Source organism: Citrus clementina, unplaced genomic scaffold, assembly GCF_000493195.1.
Source record: "Citrus clementina cultivar Clemenules unplaced genomic scaffold, Citrus_clementina_v1.0 scaffold_8, whole genome shotgun sequence".
Taxonomy (NCBI): Eukaryota; Viridiplantae; Streptophyta; class Magnoliopsida; order Sapindales; family Rutaceae; genus Citrus; species Citrus x clementina.
The window spans coordinates 520,678-539,943 of NW_006262022.1; the positions used below are offsets into that span (position 1 = coordinate 520,678).

The 19,266-nt window shown below is 36.6% G+C and overlaps 5 protein-coding genes across 7 annotated transcripts; 3 read left to right on the forward strand and 2 right to left on the reverse strand.

Moving 5' to 3' along the window:
• The first annotated feature begins 163 nt into the window (after nt 1-163).
• LOC18034414 (F-box protein SKIP23) lies at nt 164-2,161 on the forward strand. 2 transcript variants are annotated; one of them, XM_024179672.1, is made up of 2 exons: nt 164-1,440; nt 1,722-2,135. In XM_024179672.1, exons 1-2 carry the CDS (start codon nt 262-264, stop codon nt 1,782-1,784), a joined length of 1,242 nt encoding a protein of 413 aa, XP_024035440.1. In that variant the 5' UTR covers nt 164-261; the 3' UTR covers nt 1,785-2,135. The 2 variants fall into 2 exon arrangements, with proteins under 2 accessions (XP_024035440.1, XP_006422483.1); XM_006422420.2 differs by having other exon boundaries at nt 166-1,440; nt 1,615-2,161.
• A 625-nt stretch (nt 2,162-2,786) lies between these two features.
• LOC18034643 (rop guanine nucleotide exchange factor 1) lies at nt 2,787-6,136 on the reverse strand. Of its 2 annotated transcripts, none has more exons than XM_006422421.2 (5): nt 5,483-6,136; nt 5,049-5,165; nt 4,367-4,905; nt 3,859-4,212; nt 2,787-3,453 (listed from the first exon to the last, which is right to left on the reverse strand). In XM_006422421.2, exons 1-5 carry the CDS (start codon nt 5,763-5,765, stop codon nt 3,022-3,024), a joined length of 1,725 nt encoding a protein of 574 aa, XP_006422484.1. In that variant the 5' UTR covers nt 5,766-6,136; the 3' UTR covers nt 2,787-3,021. The 2 variants fall into 2 exon arrangements, with proteins under 2 accessions (XP_006422484.1, XP_024034762.1); XM_024178994.1 differs by having other exon boundaries at nt 3,319-3,446.
• A 4,678-nt stretch (nt 6,137-10,814) lies between these two features.
• Nucleotides 10,815-13,125, forward strand: LOC18034738 (coiled-coil domain-containing protein 124). Its single transcript, XM_006422423.2, has 3 exons — nt 10,815-11,507; nt 12,339-12,458; nt 12,744-13,125. Exons 1-3 carry the CDS (start codon nt 10,950-10,952, stop codon nt 12,753-12,755), a joined length of 690 nt encoding a protein of 229 aa, XP_006422486.1. The 5' UTR covers nt 10,815-10,949; the 3' UTR covers nt 12,756-13,125.
• Nucleotides 13,126-14,556: 1,431 nt separating this feature from the next.
• Nucleotides 14,557-17,202, forward strand: LOC18034075 (probable serine/threonine-protein kinase PBL23). Its single transcript, XM_006422424.2, has 6 exons — nt 14,557-14,924; nt 15,003-15,112; nt 15,201-16,008; nt 16,121-16,354; nt 16,458-16,607; nt 16,690-17,202. Exons 1-6 carry the CDS (start codon nt 14,586-14,588, stop codon nt 16,792-16,794), a joined length of 1,746 nt encoding a protein of 581 aa, XP_006422487.2. The 5' UTR covers nt 14,557-14,585; the 3' UTR covers nt 16,795-17,202.
• Nucleotides 17,203-17,293: 91 nt separating this feature from the next.
• Nucleotides 17,294-18,945, reverse strand: LOC18034091 (GDSL esterase/lipase At5g55050). The gene is made up of 5 exons (XM_006422425.2): nt 18,630-18,945; nt 18,389-18,531; nt 17,976-18,260; nt 17,630-17,879; nt 17,294-17,537 (listed from the first exon to the last, which is right to left on the reverse strand). The coding sequence occupies exons 1-5, from the start codon at nt 18,868-18,870 to the stop codon at nt 17,317-17,319; spliced, it is 1,140 nt and encodes a 379-aa protein (XP_006422488.1). The 5' UTR covers nt 18,871-18,945; the 3' UTR covers nt 17,294-17,316.
• Between the last annotated feature and the right edge of the window lie 321 nt (nt 18,946-19,266).

Sequence of the window (19,266 nt, forward strand, 5' to 3'; positions counted from 1 at the left end):
AAGCAGTTCACTTGCTTATTCTTACAAATATAGTTGCAAAGACATTTATGCCCTTATATAGAAACAGATTGGGCTCAAACTGGATTCGGCCACTGGCCCAAACTCCTGCACCACAGTTTGAAGTTTTTAGCCACCGGCTAGCTGTAAATTGTAAAAGCATCAGGCACGGTTCTTCCTCTTCATTTCCATTACTTTCCGTTCAATTCTCCTTCACTTCCCTGAGAAAAAAAAATAATAATAAAACACAAAGAAACTCTCCTCATGGCAGACTGGTCGCAGCTCCCGACAGACCTCCTAGGCCTAATTGCCAAACGCCTGGACACCTCCTTCGACCTCTTCCGCTTCCGCCACGTATGCACCACGTGGCGCTCCTCCGTTACACCAACACGCCGCCGTTTCCCTGGTCGATTCCCGCTCCTCCCGAACGAAAACAACAGTAAGAATTTCTTCAGCTCCTCGTTCGGTTTCTCCCTTTCGAAACGCACAGTTTTCGTCATCCGATCGCCGCACAACGCGACGAGCTGGCTGATCAAAGTGAAAGAAGACGAATCTAATAGAAAGCACTTGCTGAATCCACTGAAACGACACCGTTTCGATTTTGCTAAGGTATTGGACATCCAAAATCTCAGCTTGCTGGAAATTGGACATGAATATGTGCTGAATTACATAAATTACCCTCCGAATTCATTAAATGATGCTTGTACTTTATACATGGAGAAGCTAATTTTGATGCATTTAGATCAAAAAAGTGATCTTGGTGGATTTGTGTTGCTTACTATACACGTGTCTGGTAAATTAGCTATATACACGAGTGAAAACAAAGATTGGGTTATATTAGAACAGATGCCCTCACCGTATGATGACGTGATATTATTCAAAGGCAAATTTTACGCTGTTGATAATACAGGGAGGATTGTTTATGTTGATCATTCTTGTTTTGATGTGAATTTGGTTGCAAATCCTGTGTTTGGTGGCGACAAGAAGTATTTGGTTCAGTGTAAGGGTGATTTATTGTTGGTTGATATGTATTTGAGCATTGATGCCACAGTGGATTCGAGTTTCTCGAATGAATATTTTGAGCATGAGCCGCAACTTGCTTATTGTATGAGTGAGAGGACAGTGATGTTTAAGGTTTTTAGGTTGGATTGGAAGCAGAAGGAGTGGATTGAGGTGAAGAATTTGAGGGATCATGTGTTGTTTTTGGGCGAAGATTGTGTATTTTCAACATCTGCTGATGATCTTGGTGTGAGTAAAGGGAATTGCATTCTTTTTGTGGATAATCTCTTTTATTTGAGTGGTGAAGGTGATGGCAGTGATTGCGGTCATGGTGTGGGCGTCTTTGATTTAGAAAGTGGGTGTATTAAGCCATTAGAGAATTACCCCGAGCTCTCCAAGCTGTTTTGGCCGCCTCCTGCTTGGTTCACTCCGACAGTGTTGGAAGTAAGTGTTATCTTTTTGTTATGGTTCTTTGTGAATTGTTTTAGGTATATGTTGTTCAGGAACAACTGTGTGCATTGTTATTATATTTTTTTTTTCTTCAAATTAAAGCTCCGCTTCATTTTCTAATCTGTACATAATATCATCTCAAATATGACAATTTGGTGATTGCAACAGGTGTAAATCACATCAAGCAACTGCCCTAACAAAATAAAAATGCTGTTTTTCCTGCTTCTTGGCCTTCCTACATAGCCTCAACTGATCTAGGACACATGTATTTTCAGTTCAGTGACATTTCAGGATTGGAAATCAGTGCTTGCAGAGATCTTGCATCTCAATTGGGATGACTAGACTTTGATGATGAAGCAACTGAGTAGTGAACTATAAGACGTTTGGTTTCAGTATGGAGTATTTACATCAGTGAATGATCACTGTCCACGTCTGTGGATATTGTGTTCTATTTCTGCATGGTAATATCTCTAACCAGTTCGAACTCATCAGCTAATTCTGCTGGACTGGTGATTGCTAGAGTGCTTTGTAGTGTTTTATCTCTCGCTTTGAGCAAGGCTCCCAGAATTTAGTCCTTATTCTAGTTCTCTTTTCTTTTATCTTTCTGAGTTTCTGAAACTCAAATGTCAGATTTGTACAGAACTGGAAGTCTGGAACTTAGGCTGTAAATAATGTTCAATTTTTCGTAAGTTACTCACTATTGGTCTGCTGCTGCAGAGAAAACTTTGTTTTTTCAGTGTGATTTTGTGTATTCTCAAAGCATAGTTGTGCATGTTCTCTTTTGATGATCATGAACTGTGTTGAGCAAGGAAAAACGGTTGGGCGAAGCTAAAAAACTGGTATAATGTAATACTTGACTTGAAATGAGAAATTTAAGTACTGATTCGTCTTGAGGTTGAAGCTTATTAGCTTAAAAATTACAGTATTAAAATATTCAAAAAATATTAGTTATTGTAATATAAAAATGAAATTAATTTAATCTCACACTTATATAATGTTACAGTTATATTTTATAATATTTTTATTATTTTTATTAAAATTATTATTAAAAATTATATTTAGTTTATTTTATTAATTTTTTATTTATAATTATAAATTTATAATTTTTTTTTAACACATCAGCTGTGATCTAAAATCTGCGTCATCTCAATAAAAAGGGGCGTTAATCTGCAGCTATAAGGGTAGATCTAAGCATTAACCTAATCAAATAAGCATGTCCCACATTGCCGACACAAGACATCAAATTTCCTTCTCCTTGTCTTCTGGTTGATAGCAAGAATAATTAACTTGTCGTACGCTTGTAACTATGTAAAAGCGTCTTGTCAAACGTTTAGAAGAGATTAAAGAGAAAATTTTCACCGACATTAGATAATATAATAACATAAGCATAATCTACAGTCCGTAACTACCACCAGACAAAAAACCATGACCAAAACATTCTTAACATGATATTCCTACTGCTAAACAATATACATGATTCGTTAGTCAAATTGTATTTCCAGCATATGATCATAACCCTACTGAACATCTGTGCAACTTCTTTGATGTTGTAAGAGAATGCTGCATCAGTTCTCGTCAATCTCGCTCTGGAGCATCTCCAGAAACTCTTCTCGAACTAAGGTTTCCAGCATATGACCATACCCTCTCAAATTCAGCTGGACATGGCTTTTCCAACTTCCTGGGGGGTGCCTCCTTAAGACTGCTCCTCTTCTGAGCAGTTGGCACCCTTCCTGGACTTCCACCCACAGGAGTTGATGAACAGAAAGTTGGAGTCCCAAATGGAGAGGCATAAGGAGTGTGCTGGATTGAGAAGGGGCTGGGAGACATGCGCTTCTGTATAGGAAGGCCACTCAAACCTCCTCTGCTGAATAGAGAGATTGATTCAGCCGCAGCACACCTCTTGGTTGCATCATCAACGAAAAGCACATCGTCTATTCTTGCCATGATATTGAAGGCCAAGCTCTCCATCACCCTTGAGTAGCTCTCAAGTATTGACTGCCCTACATCCTTTAAAAAAAAAAGGGCAGTAAGAAGGCAAGTGGCAAAATTGCCAAGTTATAAAAATAATGCCTAATACTCTCAAACCCGTAACGTCACTGAACTCTAGATGCATGACATAGCAGCAACTACAGAACTCCACTAGCACTTGGAGTCAATGTTATAACTCAATTTGTGCTCTTCATAAACATTTATAGTTACAACTTTTGTTGCATGCACAGGTCTCAAATGCTGATATTATGGAGATCTAAGGTGGTGAAGTTGCCCAAGTTTGTCTCAGTTCTAACATTCTAAGAAATTTCTAACTTTTCATGAACAAACATTCTCCATAAATAGATTGTTATTTGACAGTATTACATGTTATAAATAGTAAGAGTCAGTTATATGTAATATGCAAAAGGACTGGGCTAATACCTTGTTGTACTGAATCTTGTTCATATCCAATGCAGTCTGTGGGAGGCCAGGAAATCGAAGCCTTAGGCTGTGCAATAGAGTCTCGGCTCGATGGGCCAGAGAATGATTCTTTTCAGAGTCGGCAACAAGGCCCTTGACTTTGCCACCCCATGACGAGTGCCTAGATTTCGAGTGACTTAAATGTTTTCTCTGATCTTTCTGCTTCCATACATGCACTGCTGCCTCAATTCTGTTAGCTACTTCCAAAGTGTGATGCTCTGATGACAAGTCGAGGCAATCAAGAAGACACTCAGGCGAGAACTGATCAGCAGTTATGTAGCGATAGATGATATCACCAAGACAAGCTTTTCCATTCTGATAGCAGTTCAATTAACAAAAAGAAAATGTTAAAACTAATCCACTTAATGGAAACATTGAGTTCAGCATATGTAAGGTGATTCAAAGCAGATGCTGAAACCAGTGTCATGCTTGAATCATGTTGTAAACAGACTAACACAGAAAGCAATACCTTGGGCAAGGTTTCCAAGTATGCAGCTGGTATCTCCATCTCTGCAAGCACACTACTATTAATTGCCATGGCCGCCTTAAGTATCTGATTTGTGCAATCCCTACATTGCTGCAATTTTTTCCTTACGTCCTCAGACAACCCATTTTGGGGCACTTTCGGACATGGCAACCACCACTTCTCTTCATGCCTAACAGATGGTCTTCCACTTGGAACCATTGATGAAAATGCATCACGGTCACCTCCATCACCCACAACAATCCCTCTATCAACATACCAAAACTCCGTCTCACAAAATCCATCAAGCATACCAATCAACATAGCATCAAGCTTCTTGAGCGCGGGTAGATTCATGTATAAATCAGACCGTGGCCTTGTTGCCATTACTTCATACGTACCCCCACCTGGAAATTGCTGTATGGACGGTACAAGCTCAACAATCGAATCACTAACACACAATAGCCACTGCATTTCTCTACGCCACATTGCCTTCTTTTGGGGTGCTAATGGCTCTAATCTCCACAGCTCGCCAAACACAGTCGCTGAATGTCTCGGAACAAAATATATATTAGAAATTTAGAAAAAAAAAATACTTGTACATATTTAACAGAATGTTTAAGCAGAAGCACGACAGCTACCAACATACCCCAAGACTTGGATACGTTGACTGAAAATTGACCCTAACCTGAGAGATTTGTGATTGCGTTTGAGATTGCAAGTGCAGTACAAACTCCTTTACCACCACCGGACATATCTTCTCCTAAAAGAAGCTTGGCAAATCTTTCTTTCATCATCTCAACTTCTGGAAAAACATCGATGCATTAATTAGTTAATTAACAAATATTATCAATGCTTAAATAACATATCACATACTGAGATCTCCAATTATTTCGCATTTGATAATTTAGTAAAGAAAAAAGAAATAACAGACTAAAAATAATTGAAATTAACACATAAATACTAAAAGGCGTCAATGTGAGATCTATAAAAAAAAAGTAACAAAAGAAAAATATTTTTTCTTGACGTTTCTTTCCCTCACCTTCTCGGCAACCAAACAGAGCCTTAGTATACACTCATCTCTAAATAAAATTAATAACTAAAATGAAAAGAAAAAATTACCGGACAAGTCAGTGTCAGATTTTTCCGGCTTCTCATCCCAAACAACAACATCTTTCCCGCCAATAACAGGTACCATAACCGGCACCGGAAAGCCGAATCCTCTGGCGACCGGTCGCGGGGATGACGTCATCGAACTCGAAGCGCCTTCAGCGTCGAATCTCCTACCCGAGAAACTACTACTACTACAACTCTCAGACTCACTGACATCAGCGCTCAAAGAGTAGCTTCCACACCTCTCGCTCTGCTGATCAGAAACGTCGTCGTCCGACGACACGCTCCCCATTTTGCCTTGGCAAAGATCGGACGGCTGACAAAATATCAAAAGATCAAAAGATCTCAGTCGCGGCTAATGCTGAGCATTTCCAGATGAGAAGGATAAAGAAGAAAGCAGAGTACAAACTAAAGCAAATGAAGTGTGCTGATTGATTAGTTCACTTCATTGACATTGTTCGCTTTTTTGTTTTTCTTCTCTTTGTTTATGTAGTGAGTGATCCGTTTGTTTTTATTTTCCTTTTTTTTTTTCCTTTTTTTTTTTTTTTAGATTAAAAAAAAAAAAGAAATTGCTGCGGCCTTTGCCTGCTGCTGTCTGTTGTGTGGTACTGATGATAGCGAGGAAGGAAGGTGTGGAAGCAAAAGCAAAAGCACAAGCAGACGGGTTTAGCACTCGACACGGCCCTTTTTTGTGGGGTCCGGTCTCGGGCAGCTAATTTTCTTATGATTTTCCATAATATAATTTTATATAATAATTACTGTATTCTGTTAAGAAACTGAGAGGAGTAATACTAAAATAATTTGGCCTGGAGGATTAAAAGTGGTCCAAGAGCATGTGGTATTTAACGGCCGTTGATTTTGGAGGGTTTTTAGAGGGAATGGCGCGTGAAAGAGACGTGAAAGCGGGCTATCTCGCTGTGGCGGCAGGAAAATCGGAAGCGGGAAACCCCAGTTTAGGAGCCGTGGTCTCGAATCTCTAAGCGTTCGATTGAATTATGGATTAGTGAGTCAAAATGGAATATTACCATAATTAATACCTCTTTTTCAGTGCGAGAGTCATTAAATTCGTAATTTTAAAAATTGATTGAAACTATGAGAATTGAGATTACTCAGGCGGGCCAGTATCCGCTGGTTTTCCGTTCATTGAGTTGAGAGTGATACGCAAATAAACAGACGGTCAAGATCTTGTTAAGGATAGCATCTTTTAGCGGCCAAAAGTCTGACATAGTGTGGAGAAGAAGCATACGGTGTCGGATATGATTACATTACGTGCACCATCCACCATAACAATGATGTGTAGGTCTCAGAAGAACACGCGGAAATGTTTTTATTGTGTAATCCCAAAAGAGCTCAACTAAACACGTGGCTGTTTCTTATTCGTGCGACCTCTTCGAGACGGATTTCACTTGCGTCATAAAAATCATTGGATCAGATGGTGGTGTGTGAACGGCCTTGATAATTTTAAAAAAGAAACCATTTAATGGCAATCAATTTAAATCACAGCCGTCAAAGTAGGTCCCACGTGTGCATGATTGGTCGATAAAAGCGAGCATTATATTTTTACGATACGAGTGAGGACCACCGTAGAGTTTCGTGCACGTGATTAACCTATCAGTCATTGGACACTCTAGGTCGGCTGTTTCGGTACGCTATGCGGGTAAAGCCTATAAAATAGCTGTTAGTAATGGACTGTTTGGTTTAACTTCAGTAAACGACACAAAGCTGCAGTGATATTAGCGTAACGACAAACATGGCTTTATTTTTACGAGTTGATAGATAAGGCAAATGTGGACCCTTGATCTGAGTTTGACCATCGGGGATTGAAGATTTATTAACAATTAATTTTGTCTGACTTTGTAACATGGAGTTTAATGAGACTACTGGTTGTGAAGGAAATTTAAATTAGTGTAATAATTGAGAATCCCACCAGCATTTACGGGATTTTTTTAAGCATTTATATTGTTAAGTTGATTCAAATGCACTTGGCCGACGATCATCAAGCTTCTTGTGCTAGGAGTGATTTTACGATCTGCTAATGGTCAATAATTAACATGTACTTTCGGAAAACAATAATAATTAACATGTAATTTCAAAATTAACCTGAAGTGAGTTGTATGTGTTTTCTTTTACCATTTTTTTCTCCTCGGTCTAAAATGGAAATCTACTCTAAATCATTTAGAGAAATTTAATTTTACCCTCGCATGCCACTTCAAAAACTTGGACTCTTTTTTATCGAGTTACGGAAAATATAGTAAAATTTTAATAAATTAATAGTTTTGAAACTATAAAAAATCTATTAATTTAGTAAATATTAATAATATAAAAATAATATCACGTTCATAATATGAATTTTTATGAAATATGGAGGTAGTATTATTAGAGTAGTGATTATGTTAAGTTGTATATTACGATTCTAATTTTGAGTGAAGTTCAAATTATTAAAAGTGCATGGAAAACGATAAAGAGGAAGAAGTTGAAAACGATCATTCTGTTATAAATTCTGGCTTGTGAAAAGAAGCACTTAAAGTAATAGTAACATTGAAGGTCAGTTTGGGATTATTTTTAAAATTTTAAAAGATAATTTTAGTATTTGGTAAAAAAAAATCAAAATCACGTTTGTCAAAATCAATTCCTCCTAATAGGGATGGTAATGGGAAGGGGAGGGGAGGGGATCGACATCCCCGATATTGTTCATATATCCACATCTCCTCCCGTCCCCATCATAATTACTTGAGGGGATCCCTGTCCCCTCTCCGAATAATAAGAGGGGATCCCGAGGGGTCCCTGGTCCCCAAATAACTGATACGTTTTTAATTTTTTAACTTAATTTAATTACATTAAAATAAAAATTTAAACAAAAATAAGGTTTGATAATATATCTTACACTAACATTAATCCCACTACAAAAATCACATTACAAAATACAAATCATCATAATAATTATCTTCATCAATCTTCATAATCCTATAATACAAATAAATTACTTTTATATCAATAATGAAATAAATGAAATGGGTATAAATACTTAAATTAATATTTTTAATAAAAACATTTACTCTTGCACATCGTGCTCCTTCTGTTTTTCCTCAAGGAATGTGACAAATTAAAAGATAGTATCAGATCTCAAATCTAAAATAATAAAAATAATATAAGCAATATAACTCATAATCTAAAATAAGGTATGGTCGAATAGTAATTTAACACTACAACTTGTTAAGTAAGCTTGAAATTTTTATAACAAATTTGTAGAAATATTTTGATATTTATTATTTATACTAATATTTAATATTTTATAATTTAAATTTCATTATTCATTTATTAATAATTCTAAAAAATAAAATCAAAATTAAAAGTTAATACAAGGAAATGGGGAAATGGGTAGGGGATGTGGATGAGGATTCCACCTCATCCTCCTCCCTTTTCCGAATAAAAAATTGGGTATAAAATTGTCCGCATACCCTCTCCGAATAGGAAAAATCCCCAAGGGTTCGTCCCCGTGGAGATTTTTGCCATCCCTACCTCCTACAGCTGATTTTGAAAAACATGAAATGAGTAGCTTTTAAATTATGATTTTAAGAATCAATTTTATCCTTTAATATAATTCCATAAATATACTTAAAATTATTACCTAAAACCAAAATTATCCTTATTCAAATTGGAAACAAAATCAATATTTTAATAAGTTTTTGTTATAATTGATCAATATAAAATTGTTGGTCGAATTATTATTAAATTTGTTTCACTATATTATAAATTCAATTATCAATTATTTTAAGATAAAAAATTTAAAAATTAAAATCAATATACTATAGATTTTATGTTTAGTTAAAATTATTATAATACACAATTAAAAATATTGTATGTACATGTTTTTATATGTATAAGTAAATTTTATCCTACATTATGTACATTTTACTCATTAGTCTTCTCTCAGCGGTTTAACAGTTTAATTGATCAAACGTCCATAACTGCTTTCAAAACTCGCAGTACTTCTAAAAATAAAATTTACCAAACACTTAACTAATTCTCTTCACAGCTGATTATTTATACAACACAACTAATAGCAATTATTTTAAAAGTTACAACATTCTTAAACTGGCCCTAAGTACTAAGAACATCTTACAAAAAAAATTAAAATGAAAATTTACTTTTCATTTAAAGAGTTACATCGACAATAAAGTTCTAAAAAACTCTTCAAATAAGTTTGTTTAAATAAAATTGTCATATCCTTTCTTTAATATTGAAGAGCGATTTCTCCATTTTCAAATAATATTATATTATTTTGTCATCATCATTGTTGAAAAGAGAGAAGTAATACAACCATATTATTGAAAAAAATAGAGTAATTAAATTTAATGAGAGAAAATTTTGATTAAAATAATATAAATTATTTTTATTTGAAGAATTTTTTGAGATAGAATTTATTTGTACTCTTCTATTTGTCACATAGATAAATAGATAACCATTTAAATAGTAAAATTAGATGAATCATTTGGTAATGCTCGGAGAATTATGTGCTTATTGTACAATTCTCAAGTCCTTAATTCAAGTTGGATTGAGGTTTGATTTGTGATTCCGTTTATCTTCTTCAAAAATATTGGCATTAAGCTGAATTGTTGTAAGGCCCCTAAGATCGCTTAGTGATCTTTAATCTCCCTCTTTTTTGCTAGACTGAGGCCAACACAAATGATTTAGGAGGGTAATCTAGCTTTTTTATTGTTGTTATGTGTGTTAATTACTTAATTGTGGTTATTTGGATGTTTTTTCGTGGTGTCTTTGTTAATCTTTTAGGATTTTTTGTTCTAATTTTACGTTGAGCCTCAAAATATTCTTTAGTGTTTTCTTATTTTTTAGCCTAGTGAAGATTTTCTTTACTTTCTCTCTCTCTCTCTCTCTTTCCTAGCAAACGTCATTACTATTTTAAAATATTATCTTTTCAAATTATGCTGTGTACTTTTATGAAATATTATTTATAGTAATTAAAGTTAATCATTATTATTTATTAATGTAAGTGTTACTGTTACTCTCCAAACTAACATATGACTCATGGGTTCATTGTGGAAGTTTAGTATTTTTTTTCAATTTGAATTAAGGTAATATTTGTTTTTTTTAAATGTGAGTGGAGTGGACGTTCTTTTAGATGAAATTTAGACGAATTTCATAAAAATTGATATAAATTAATTTTAATAATAATATAATTTATAAATATTAGTTATAATTTTATATAATATGAGTTGTACTCGGAAATAATAATATCATATAATAAAAAAAAAAATTAGCTGCGTTTAACCGATATATTGACGTATGTTTAAATTAATTTAAAAAAGAAAGTAAATAAAAATTCGGCATTTTTTTTTTTAATCTTTGTAACCTAAACGCCGAAACTGACTTGAGCAATTTCCTTTTCCTCGACGAAATCGAACCCGCAAACACTTTCTGATTATTGAAATCTCGATCGATCAATAATTGATCGAAGATGCCGAAGAAGATGGGAGTGAACAGCAAAGCCGAGGAGGCGCGTGCTCGCAAGAGCGCAACGGAATCGGAACGAAAGGAGCGCGAGGCGAGGGAGAAGGAGGAACAGTACTGGCGCGAAGCCGAGGGAGCAAAGTCACGCGCCGCGAAGAAACGCGAGGAGGAAGCCGAGAAGCGAGCCGAAGCCGCCGCGAAGAAAGCGGAGGCGCGGCGCCTGGCGGAGTTGGAGGAGAAAGAGCTCGAAAAGGCTATGAAAAAGCCGGACAAGAAAGCGAACAGGGTTTCGATTCCGGTACCGAAGGTGACGGAGGCTGATCTGCGGAAGAGGCGCGAGCAGGAGCAGGCGGAGTTGGGGAAGAAGGCGGAGGAGGCGAAAAAGAAGCACAGCAGGACGGCGGAGGAGGAGGAGTATGAGCGGATGGTTTTGGTGACGAATACGAATCGTGATGAGTCGATTATCGAGGCCAGGAGCGTTGAGGAGGCTTTAGATAAGATGAAGGTGGCGGATAACTTGCCGGTCGATAGGCATCCAGAACGACGGCTGAAGGCGTCCTTTAAGGTGGGTACTATAAAAAAATTGTTTTTTTTTAAGTCTTGATTTGTTAATTATTTATGAGCTAGCTTTTAGTTGCATTAGGAAAATGTTATAGGTTATTGTTTGATGATATTCATTCCAAACGAAAAATGTGAACAAATATATTAAACTCTGTTGGAAGGTTCAGTTGTTTAGTTTAAATGAATTCGTAAGCTGCAAATTTTAAATCCATGTGGCCTGTAATCCTTGCAATTAGAAGATTAGCAACAATATAGTTTATGTTACAAGCTATGGCTTAACTACACAATGCCTAGTTTTTACATTTGGAAGGAACATGGATCATTATTGCAGTACAAGTAGGTTGAAATTAAAGGGTGGTGTCACAGGACGGGGATGGATATGAATACTTCTTGAACAGATAATATATATTAGTTTTGCCCTTTTAGTTTAGGATGATAATGCAAGCCAAGTGTAGGAATTTGAATTTGGCACCTCAAATAAAATTTGCCAAGACTTACCTTATTCTGGAACTAGCGTGCTGCATAGCTGACATAGCCGTTCACTATCCCTTTGGGATATACTTCTTTGTTCTGGTTTTATTTGATATGTTTACTCATTTTTTCAGTTTTCCCCACTTTCTTCGTATAATCTCCCAGGAAGCTTTCATTTTTGTGACCACTTTTAGTTTGCCAATTTTCTGATGAATATTTGGGGTCAATCTCTGAAAAACCAAAATCCTGAACTATATTTTCTTAACTGTTTATATAGTGTCCTCTTATTGTTTTCATCCAGTTACAACATAGTGACCAAGAAATCTCATTTTTGTTTTGATTTTGTGCCTATGAACTTGTACAGGCTTTTGAAGAAGCTGAGCTCCCCAGGCTGAAGGAAGAGAAACCAGGTCTTACTCACAATCAATACAAGGACATGATATGGAAGCTTTGGAAGAAATCTCCAGACAATCCTCTCAATCAGGTTAGTCTCAGACCTTGGAACCATATTTTTGGCACTGTTGATAGATGTTGGTTTGGTACTATTTTATAACTTGATATCATAAGTAATTCGTTAATGTAATAGTAGTTTGTAAACCTAGACCCTCTGTTGGCTCCTCTATTGCTCTGCTGTGTCAACCATCTAGGCCTTTGGGTTGATATGTCTAGTTGTGTTGATGTCGTAACTAAACTATTTATTTGCTGTTCATTAGTACATGTTTCCAAATCTGAGGTGGGCTTATCATGATTTTTTTTCCCTCCTGTGCAGATTACGGAGTGAGCATCCTACATTGCATTGTTTGGATCTTCAAGGTGGTGTATCAGGCGAGTTCTCTGTGGGGCACATTGTTGAGGAATGTTCAATTTCATCTGCAGTGGATCATTTTGTACCGTAGAGACGCGGTTATTGCATGTGAGGTGCCCGGTTAAACGGAATAAAATCAGAGTCAATTAACATTGGTCTCTAGTCATAAGTAATCTATTTAAGTCTCTTATTATTGTTACATGTATGTGGTAGATTCCTGCCCCCTTCCCCTCGCAACAAAGTTAAATTAATAAATCACTAATGTATATGCACATAAGTACGTTCTGTTATATGTGAATACTATTTTGCTTTGTTTATAACATTGAATTGTTAGCTTGGTAGTTCACATTCTCTACACATAGGAATTGGTAAGACTTGGCTTCATGTGGACGGTGAGCCTCCCATGGCCTGCTACTTACATTAGTTGAGACAATGGCCTTTGGTGAAGTTCGTAGGGAATGTTGTCACGCGGAATTTTTGGCCTAAAATGTTGTTACCCTAAAGGAGGGAGTGATTGGAGAATTCCTGCTTCGGTAGAATTTTTTTAACTTGGTCATTTTGTTTTCTGTAGTGAAACTTTGAAGTGATAGCTGCAGCTACCTAATCTTCTAAGGCTTTAAGTCAGTTTTCCAGATTTTGATGTCTTATGACTAGCTTTTGTGAAGAAGGCATTGCATCATAGCTCTCTAGGAAGCCATTAGTTCTGTAGGTAGAAACACTATCTATCTCCACTCGTCATTTCTGTCATTTCTGTAATTACTGGACCCCGGAATTATAGTTGTGATGTATATCATTTTTATTAGTATGACCATTTTGAAATGCTTGTGCACCTTTATTATAGAGCAAACTCTGCGATTTTATTGTCTATCTCAGCTGCGGACATCAAAGTGCTTTGCCATCTCTAAAAAATGGATGGTGTTTGTTTCATCAGAAAATATGATTCTGGCAGATCTTACTGCCCTGCAATTCAAAATACAACAATTTAAATGTGATTCAAGTGGTTTCTGACTTTCTATTTGCTGAACTTTTATTTTAATGTGCCATTCAGTGAAATTTGGACTCTAACGTTAACTTGAGTTGTACTTATTTTTAAAGATTTCGTGTCATATGTGCTTTATAATAGCATATAGTTGAGATTTAGTTATTTATATATATATATATATATATTTATTTAAAACCGTCAATCAGAAGATAAAAGCAGAATGATACGTTGGTAAATGCCAGCAGCTTAATCGAACAATCTATTTCATAGGTAGGCCAAAAGAATCCACTCGCAAAGTGGACAAAAAGCAAAAGTGGGTTGTGGCTTCATTCTTAGTTCTGTCTTAAATTGTTAGATTTGTGCTCTAGATGCTGGTGAAATTGAAATTGAAGAAAGAAAATTCTCAATATGCAGCCATGCCTATATGTTCCTTAATGTTGTGACGTGGTTATTAATAAGCAAACGACGTTAGGTGCAATATGTGTGATTCTCATTGACGCCCTGCCCAACCAAATGTGAAAAAGCCATTTTAACTTTTTCGTAATGAAAGATGCGAAGCACATGGGGAATTTAGACTTAATTACCACTACGAAGAATTGGAGTGCTCTAAATGTATTATTAAATTTTCGTCATTCTTGTTAATGAAGCAGGAAATGGAAAATTCCCTTGCTGTTATATCAATAGTCCATTTCTCCTCAATAAGTGCACCCCCACCAGCTATCTCCTATAAGATCAACCACCAGGTTGCTGTTTGTTGAACATCAATAATAGATACAATCACGACAAAGCAAAAGTCACTATTCCCAATTAATGAATTGGATGCAATGTTCTCCTTTTCTTGGTTCAAAATTTATGGCAGTCCGAATGTCAGATGGATATATTGTTTGTTCCTGAAACTAAAAAATGTGACATTGTTTATGATGGTTGGGAAGTTAAGCATTGAGAAGAATTTCTTTTCAGTTTTGAGAACCAGAACATTGAAGAAAAGAACAGTCATTTTTGGTCTCAAATCTGATCACTACAGTAGAGAGATCCTTCTGCAGTTGCTCACTGTTATTGCGAAGCCGGGGGATAATGTGTTAGCAGTTCATGTTGAAGAACAGAATGATACTCTTGATCTCAACACTTTTCATATCCATGAAGATTTATGCAAGTCCAAGAAGGTATCAGTAAAATGAAAATAAAATGGCATTAGAAAAGATTGGGATAATTTGTCTGATTTTCTTTTTTAACCATGGCAGGTGGATTTTCTTGTTAAAGTCTGTATTGGAGATTCTTACATTACTGAGCTATCAAACCAAGTACGCATTAGCTATGCGACAATTCTTGCACTTGGATGCAGCCTTTCAGGGTATTCAACATTTTAAAATGATAACCAAAGCTTTTTGTCTTCTTTGTATGCGCCTATCTCTGATGTGAATTAGGATTATGTTATGCAGGCTTAAAGATTCAGAAGTACTTACAAGATGTCTTAGGGCGTTGCCTCCAGCTTGTACCATTCTTGTAATGGATAATCTGGGAAGAATCCTAGTCCAGAGACAGGGAACTTCGCAACAAGGATCTACAAATGTGCTACTTAAATCTTCACTTTCTTCTTCATCGAAATACCCTGCATTTGGGCAACCAGCAACAACCCGGCAACTACAGAAGTCGCTGACTGCACCATCTTCCTCAACTTCATCAACGACAAGACAAGAAAGTAATGTTGGAGTATGCATTGCTCAGGAGACTGTGCAGGTTCCAGAATCCATAAAAAGGAAAATATTTGAGAAACTGGCAGTCTTAGAAGCTGAGGGATCCAGTAGACGTTTCACATCACAAGAACTCTGTCATCTTACTCATAATTTCAGCCCCAAGATGCTGATAGGACAAGGAGGGAACAGTAAGGTCTATCGCACCAACCATGTGGGCGGTCAGGTAGCAGCAGTAAAAGTCCTCAAATGTACGAACTGGTCAGAAGAGGAAGTTCTCCGAGAAGTAGAGCTGTTATCGAGTATAAAACACGAGAACATAGTTCGGATAATTGGATACTGTCATAGCAAGGAAATGTATGCAATTGTGTACAATTTACTAAATGGAAGCCTGAAGCAATATCTGAAACAACTCAAGTGGAATGAGAGAATGGATGTTGCAATTGGTGTGGCAAAGGCACTTGAGTACCTTCATCATACCTGTGATCCTCCAATCATTCATAGAGATGTGAAGTCGTCCAACATTCTACTCTCTGAGAATTTCCATCATCCACAGGTAAGTTTTAGCACAACTTGCATTCAAATAATTGCATATTTTGATGCTTGGGCTAATGGAAGACAGTTTCATTCTCGTGGCACTGGCATGTATCTGGATTTTTATATCTTAGCTCTCAGATTTTGGAGCAGCAATGGTACATCACCAGTCTCATCAAGTTTCAGAAAATGTAAAGCCAGTAAATGTTGTGGGGACTTTCGGATACTTAGCTCCAGAGTACATGATGTATGGAAAGGTTGATGAGAAGATTGATGTGTACTCCTACGGAGTTGTGCTGCTGGAACTTATCACAGGGAAAGAGGCGATTCAAACAAACAAGGCAAATCGTGAAAGCTTAGTACTTTGGGTAATATGAGAAATCACTTGACTCGCTTATAGCTTTTATACTGCATTGAAGTGTCTATATTTGAAAGGTTTAAGAATATGTGCCTAGTATTATGTTCTTGCAGGCAAGGTCTTTGCTCAGCAGTGGCCTATGTGAACGTCTAATTGATCCTCAGTTGAATGAAGAATACAACAGGGAAGAAATAGAAATTGTGATGTGTGCAGCACGGCTATGCCTCTTGCATTCGTCTTCTCGGAGGCCAACAATGAAGACGGTGAACTTTCTTTTCCTGATGTGATGAATAATGAGCTCATACTTTTTAAAGCCATAAAATTTAATGTTTTCTGTTTGAGCAGCTATTGAAGTTATTCCAGGAGCCAGACTACTGGCTAAAGATGAAAAGGGAGAAAGAAGAGCTCCTTAATGAAAGGAGATCAAACGGACCCGCGGAAACATTGTGATAAGTCTGGCTTTAGTAGTATCTAGACATTTCTCTTTCAACTAGACCTAGTTTGTCATATGTCTCCTGTTACATGTTATTTTTCAATTTTTTACAAAGACGGTCAAGATCAGATCAAATTGTCTCCTATCGTCTTTCCCATAAGGCATCATGCGTCAAAATAAAGGTGACATGAAACCCTTTCTCTCCGGTATCATGTATGTAAGCAAATAAATATTCTCAGTTTATACTAGCTGACTTTGATGCGGCTTTGTCAGTGTATTCTCACAAATTTGTACAAAAGCCTATTTTCTGTTTTAATATGTGACAAGGTATGCAGGTAACACTTTTTTAGTGCAGGATTTAATACCACAGTGGCATGATTAAAGAAACAGAAATTCCCCAGGACTGCGAATCAAGGTTAAGCTTTAACGACATTCAACTGTGTCATTGAGTTGGCATATTATTCTTGTACAAGCATATCATGAATGTATTTCTACAATTCACTTGTTTGTCGTACTCGCAATGATTTTATTTCATTGGTCTAAGCTGCTGCCAACTGCGCAAAGTTAATAGGGGAAACAAATCTTGGTTCACCACCGTAGAGGGTCACAGCGGCTAGATTCGAAGCAGCCTGTGTAGGGTGGAACAAATCCCAGAACAAGTTTTGGTTTCTGTTCGAACAAAGATTTGCTTTTGGATCACAAATTGATTGTGCATTGAACCTCCCAGCTCCACAGCACGCAGTTTGCACATCCGTAAAATCTGAGAAATCAAACAAAAGTTAATTTGAGGAATTTGTCAAAACAAAATGAAAACCTGTAACAACAATATAAATTATGAGTCAAGAAACTTACTGAATAGAAAAGGGTTGTTTAAAACATTTATAGTCATTTCAAATGTGTTTCCAAGTGAATACTTCATGTCCTTGTATTCTGAACTGAGCTTGCACAAGAGAGATTCAATTGATGCGTGAAAAGCTCTTGCGTACTCATTCAATATCTCCAAACAACCGCCTGTACTATTGTAAATCCTTTGTGATGGGCAGCATCCAATTGGTGGAACACTAATGATTCCAAATTTCCTTGCCCCAAGATTGAGTAGTGCCTGAATTATATAACACAAGTTTAGTTCCAAGTGCAAGCGTACATACAACTTTTGTTTTTGTGACTTCAATGTGATGATGATCAGAAGAAATCTTACCTTCAGGTGCTTCTCATAAGCAAGTCCTAAAGTTGAAATGAACGTTTCTTTTGGCATGGTACTACCAGAATGGTAGTATTCAAAAATATCATTGCTAGCGGTGCTGATGAAGACCAAAGACTTTGAGAGAAATTTCTTGGCTTCTGATTTACCTAAAGCAGCCATGAGATGACCATGGACTGCTTTAAATTGCTTTCTCTGCTCCGTCAATGGGATGACATTCGTCAGGTTGCTATGTAAGTCATCAGTTGGAACTCTCTCTGCTCCGAACTTCATCATTGTTGGCTGAAAATCAGATCAGTAGATAAAATGGGTCTTAATCAATGAGAGAGTTCTCCAAAGATTATACACACACACACACACACACACACACACACACACACAGAAACACACTACTAGTAAGATATATTTACCATTCTTTGTCCGGTTAAATCAAGAAGGCCTGAGCCTCCAGAGGCGAAGCTTATACCCCTGAAACTATGCTTCTTGACACCAGCTGAACTTTTTATTAGAGAAAGAAAAGGTGGTGGACTTCTCTTGTGTCCCAGTAGCTTGGCTGAACAAGAAAACATACTTAATGCGATATTGTGCCAGTAGTGAACTTTACACTGTGATTAATATGACACATTAATTTACAGTGAAAACTATACTAACCAAGAAAATCAGCACTGTTTAGGCCATTGCTGAACCTTCCAGTGGGTCTTGCGTGAGGAAAATCTATGCCATTGTGAGGAAAATTGGCTCTGAATTTGCTGTGAGGCAAGAAGTTATTGGTTCCAACATCAGCCGTTGAGTCTCCAAATATGAAAATCGTCGGCACCTCTGCACTTGCTGAGATGAGAACCATCATAGTCATGGCCATGGCCATGGCAAAAAGAACCAACTTCTCTGCCATGAGAAATAGACTAGTGAATCTATTCCTTTCTCCCTTTTTCTACATTAAAGCACTTGAGATGTTCAACTATTTATATACAAAATATAAATAAATAAATAAATAAAAGATCTGTAAAGGTACAAACAGATGACGATAAGTTGGTAAATTTCCAGCGAGCACATAGCACACAAATTTTACAAAAACAAAGTGTGAAGAAACCAATTAATTTGAAGAATTTTTTACATTATAATGACTCAAAGGTGCTGCCGTCTGTGAATGACTTATTACCAAGTTCTTAGCTGTTTGGTCTGATTCTTGAATTCTGGTAGCAACAAGCAATAAAATCCACAGTTCGTATGATAGAAACAAAGAGTCTCGTCCGTTCACATACATTTTCTTACAATTCTTTATTGAATC

Coding starts and splice junctions, on each gene's coding strand:
- LOC18034414 (XM_024179672.1), top strand. CDS start 262: ATGGCAGACTGGTCGCAGCTCCCGACAGACCTCCTAGGCCTAATTGCC. Junction 1,441..1,721: donor TCACTCCGACAGTGTTGGAA/GTAAGTGTTATC, acceptor ATGTATTTTCAG/TTCAGTGACATTTCAGGATT.
- LOC18034643 (XM_006422421.2), bottom strand. CDS start 5,765: ATGGGGAGCGTGTCGTCGGACGACGACGTTTCTGATCAGCAGAGCGAG. Junction 5,166..5,482: donor ATCTGACACTGACTTGTCCG/GTAATTTTTTCT, acceptor ATGTTTTTCCAG/AAGTTGAGATGATGAAAGAA. Junction 4,213..4,366: donor ACTTGGAAACCTTGCCCAAG/GTATTGCTTTCT, acceptor AACTGCTATCAG/AATGGAAAAGCTTGTCTTGG.
- LOC18034738 (XM_006422423.2), top strand. CDS start 10,950: ATGCCGAAGAAGATGGGAGTGAACAGCAAAGCCGAGGAGGCGCGTGCT. Junction 11,508..12,338: donor GGCTGAAGGCGTCCTTTAAG/GTGGGTACTATA, acceptor GAACTTGTACAG/GCTTTTGAAGAAGCTGAGCT.
- LOC18034075 (XM_006422424.2), top strand. CDS start 14,586: ATGTTCTCCTTTTCTTGGTTCAAAATTTATGGCAGTCCGAATGTCAGA. Junction 15,113..15,200: donor CTTGGATGCAGCCTTTCAGG/GTATTCAACATT, acceptor TATGTTATGCAG/GCTTAAAGATTCAGAAGTAC. Junction 16,009..16,120: donor AGAATTTCCATCATCCACAG/GTAAGTTTTAGC, acceptor TTTATATCTTAG/CTCTCAGATTTTGGAGCAGC.
- LOC18034091 (XM_006422425.2), bottom strand. CDS start 18,870: ATGGCAGAGAAGTTGGTTCTTTTTGCCATGGCCATGGCCATGACTATG. Junction 18,532..18,629: donor AAACAGTGCTGATTTTCTTG/GTTAGTATAGTT, acceptor TTTCTTGTTCAG/CCAAGCTACTGGGACACAAG. Junction 18,261..18,388: donor ATTTAACCGGACAAAGAATG/GTAAATATATCT, acceptor TCTGATTTTCAG/CCAACAATGATGAAGTTCGG.